At 34.5% G+C, this 4,440-nt stretch overlaps 1 protein-coding gene across 2 annotated transcripts in view; it reads right to left on the reverse strand.

The window, feature by feature from the left end:
- Positions 1–4,440, reverse strand: part of LOC100183115 (diacylglycerol kinase delta) — a 28,631-nt gene that overhangs the window by 9,019 nt on the left and 15,172 nt on the right. For both annotated transcript variants that reach the window (XM_018813083.2, XM_026835719.1), the window contains exons 14-21: positions 3,115–3,184; positions 2,960–3,054; positions 2,050–2,212; positions 1,560–1,754; positions 1,404–1,500; positions 957–1,110; positions 294–454; positions 170–226 (exon numbers count right to left, since the gene is read on the reverse strand). In XM_018813083.2, coding sequence (XP_018668628.1) covers positions 170–226; positions 294–454; positions 957–1,110; positions 1,404–1,500; positions 1,560–1,754; positions 2,050–2,212; positions 2,960–3,054; positions 3,115–3,184 — 992 coding nt within the window. The remainder of the gene's footprint in view (positions 1–169; positions 227–293; positions 455–956; positions 1,111–1,403; positions 1,501–1,559; positions 1,755–2,049; positions 2,213–2,959; positions 3,055–3,114; positions 3,185–4,440) is intronic.

A 4,440-nucleotide genomic window follows, 5' to 3' on the forward strand; every position in this document is an offset into this window, starting at 1 on the left:
GGTATTTCCCATAAGAAAACATATGCAACTATATTACTATACCCCTGAAAAGAACATAAAATATAAAAAAACAACTTTTTTTTTTAAAAAAGGTTTTAAGTCGAGGTTAAGTCGGTACATTAAATGTGGTTGCACCCTGTATTGAACGGAAAGTTTCTTCTGTACTTACTTGTTGAATTCTGCGTTTTCGAGCCTTGTTTGTCCGGTAAACTCGCACTGAACGACGCTGTGGGGTGAACAAACAATCAGAAATAATAAAATGGAAAAAAGATTAAGAAAAAAATCACACGTACCGATTCCAGGTTTTGAGGGGTTGCCTTCACACATGAACTGTTGACGAACGTACTGGTTAAACATGGGGCCGTTAAGGGTGGAAGTGGGCGTGTTGGGGGCGGAGCGGGAGGTGGGACGAACACTGGGAACGGGTAGGGATGACGTCACACATTGGGAGGAGCTGTAGTGAGGTTGTAAAAAGTTAGGTTTGTTGTTGTTTAAGCATGACGGAGATTGAATTTAAATTATATACCTTTAATATTAATGTTGTGTCTATGTATTTCTGTTGTACAGGGAGTCAAGCAGACATATTGATTATATATATATATATAGGGGCTATAAATAAGGTTTACATTGCCATAATGGTGGAGCTTGAAATACAAAGACGATAGTTGTCGTTTAGTTTGTTCAGTAATAGAAACATAAATTGAGTAATGTACTACACAAAAAATATATAGTAGCTTGGAAGAAGATGGGACACCTTTAACGCATAATATCCAAGTGTTCTGATCATTTTTTTTCACAATTAACAACGGTCTATGGGAGTCATAAACATACAGTACTATAATCTTTTGAATATTCTTTGTTTACTACCAAATGGAAAAAGAAAATAGAATGAAAGGTGTTCTATCTCCCTCCACCCTACTATAACACACGTATTTATTTCGACCACACATAATAACCTTGGTGAAGTGACAGTAGTTGTTCCAACAGTAGTTAGAACTTTCTCGATGGTTCGAATCGCTGATGACGTCATAGCGGTCTCATCTACGTCATCTTCCTCGTATTGAACGGAAAGTTTCTTCTGTCGTGTTTGTTCGTTTTGCTCGTCCACAGCTGTGATGTAGGTGGCAGTGTTTGGAAAAGATTCACAAATTCTTAACTTTTTATACGAAGTTTTCGAGCATTTTTTATACGAAATTTTCGAGTAGTTTTTATATGGGATTTTCTACTAGTTCTTTATACGAAATTTTCCAGTATTTTTTTATACGAAATTTAAATAGTTTTGAAATATTCATGTGATTATTTACCCTGTTAAACTATATTATGCCTGGTTTAAAAAGAACTCGCTGGTATGTGTCACATTTTCAGAAATATAACAAGAAATACAAAACGATTCCTTCCATTACCTTCCTCCGTGTGTTCAATGATCTGACGCACTGCTTTCTTCAAGCTGTTAGCTCTTAGCATAAGTTGTGAACGTTCTTCAAATACGCCTGACGATTTCTGAAAAAATAAACAAAAATTTTAAAAAATATAACAAAAGTATTTAAGACACACTATACCTTTCTACGTGTTGTGGATTTTTCCGGTTTGTCATGCTCGACTGCGTCCATAGATATCGTAGGTTTTTCCGCTTGAGTTGGTTCAGTTTGACCAGGTTGAGTGACCACGATTGTGCAAACGTCGCTCGTTGCCTCATTTGCATCTACGTCATCAGTGGCTCCATGGTCTGAATGACTTGGCTCGTCCAGCGTCGGCTATTTTTGTAATAAAGCACAATATGACATTAAAAACAGGTGCAGATGACGTACATTGTAACTTTAATTGGTAGAAAAAATAGTAAAATCGAAAAAAAAAACGGTTAAAAAATGCAGAAACGAAAAAAAAAACGGTAAAAAAAAACAGCAAAAAAGATAAAACGGTGTATAAATAAAACTTCTTTATAATTTGTAAGATTTATTTAAGTAGTTTAACATAAGACATTGCGCTCAATTTTATATTAAAGTGATGATACTCAATTTTTGTAGGATGTAAAACAATTAGTCTACCCACCGGTTTAATTAATTGTTCTTCTGCTAGTTTTGATTCGATAGTCAATGTACTTAGTAGTGATGCTAACTTCTCGTCCAACGTTCGACATTTCTTCGCCATCTCTCCATCGTTACCGGATGAAGCGACTTTTGCAACAAAATCTTTCACCGTCTCGCAAAGCACACTGAATTATAATACGTTTAAAATACGTTCAAAATACGTTTAAAATACGTTTAAAATACGTTTAAAATACGTTTAAAATACGTTTAAAATACGTTTAAAATACGTTTATAATACGTTTAATATACGTTTATTATACGTTTATTATACGTTAAATACGTTTAAATACGTTTAAAATAAGTTTAAAATACGTTTAAGATACGTTTATTATACGTTAAATACGTTTAAATACGTTTAAAATAAGTTTAAAATACGTTTAAGATACGCATTCTAATTGAATTTAATTTTTTAAATAGGATAATTTTTAAATGGGAAAATAGTTTATAAGGTTTATGTGAGTATGTTTGTGATTTGGACTTTAGGCGCTGATTAAACAATGCGTTAACATGCGACAAAAGACGTTAACTATACTATTTAAATACATATTATCATATACCATGCATTTATGTATAGTAACGTGGGGAAAGTGGGACACCTTTTTTTCATTTCCCATTTGATAGAAAACAAAGAACATTTAAAGAATTATAAAGTCGTATCCTTACGACTCTAATAATCCGTTGTTAATTGTTTAAAACACGATCAGGATATTTGGATATTATGTGCTAAAGTTGTCCCGTCCCTTTCCTACTATATATCTTGGGACAAATCGTTAAAGTTAGTTTAAACACAACAGAGATCCACCACTATAGAAGCAAATTAATTAAGATTGCTGATCTAAACTGAATTACTCTTTTTACAGTATATAACCTACGTGGCAGAAGTAAGAATTTCGGCGTTTTTCTCCGAGTTAAGTATTGTAGCTAGATGGTCGGCCACTGTGTGCTCATACTGGTCGATCGGTTCCGGCTGTAACCGGTTTAAACTGGTTAGAATTAGAATTCAGGTCGCTGGAGTTACATGCATTACCGTGTTCTCGATTTTCATATTGATTCCAGTTGAGATGGGAATTGTGCCTTCGTATGCTAATATGCTCCATCTGTGCACAATATATACAGATTAAATAATATGTATACTAATTTGGTGTATAATGTAACATGTTCATTCTCTTTTTATTTCCATTTGGTAGTAAACAAACAATATTTACAGAATTAAATAACCGTGGCCCGTGACTTTAAAATAGCTTTGGTAATTGTTAAAAACACGATCCGGAAATATTGGTTTTGGGAGCTAAAGGTATCCCATCTTAACCCACAGTAAATAGTACAGTAGGAGGGTGGGAGACGGGACACCTTTAGCACATATTATCCAAATATCTTGATCGTGTTTTAAATAATTAACAACGATCCATGAGAGTCGCGGGGATACCGTTTTATAATTGTTTAAATGTTTTTTTTTACTATTAAATAACGGAAAAACAGAATAAAAAGGTGTCCCATCTTTCCCTACTAGAAACCCCACTTAAAAAACATTTTAATTTTTCTCAAAAAATTGGGTTAAATTTATAAAAAATCATTTGTGGCTATTTACGGTTAACTATAAAACAACTGTTTAAGCACAAGTCGGCCTGCAGCTGTTGCATAAAGCATCAGGAAAGTTTTAAGTAGGTCATGCAATTTAACTTGCGACGTGACCAAGTTGGCGTCGTATTCAATTAATCCCAGAGGGAGGATTCTATACTTGAAAGAAAACGCAACCTCATTTATATTTTATACGAAGGAAATTATGCAATAATTATGTGCAACGATCTTTTGTGGTCATTTGAATATAGTAATAGTAGAGCGGTATAAAAAAATGTTTTCATTCTTTTTTTCTGTCCATTTTTTGTAGTGAACAAGAAATATTTACAGACTAATATAACCGTAGCCCGGCGACTTGAAAAGCGCGTTGTTAATTGTTTAAAACATTAGGAAATTTTTGTGCTACCAGTATCTTACCCCACAGTCGTATAGTAAGGTGGGGGAGACGAGACACCTTTACCGCATAAAATCCAAAAATTATGATCGTGTTTTAAACAATTAACAAAGGTTTATGGGAGTCGTAAAGATACGTTTTACAATTGGGGGACAAGACAGCAGAATAAAAAGGTGTCCCATCTTTCCCCACCACAATATATCTAAAACTCAAACCGACCTGTCGAGTAATTTTGTGCTGGATTTTTCGTATTTTTCAATGAGAGCTGGCACTTGCGTGTCATCGTCGCACACATTGCCCCAGCCCATTACCTGCGCCAGGTCGTTGCCAGTTCCCAACGGCAAGACGCCGACTTGCGCCTGATCAGAGAAATTAGATCAA

Source organism: Ciona intestinalis, chromosome 8 (genome assembly GCF_000224145.3).
Source record: "Ciona intestinalis chromosome 8, KH, whole genome shotgun sequence".
NCBI lineage: Eukaryota > Metazoa > Chordata > Ascidiacea > Phlebobranchia > Cionidae > Ciona > Ciona intestinalis.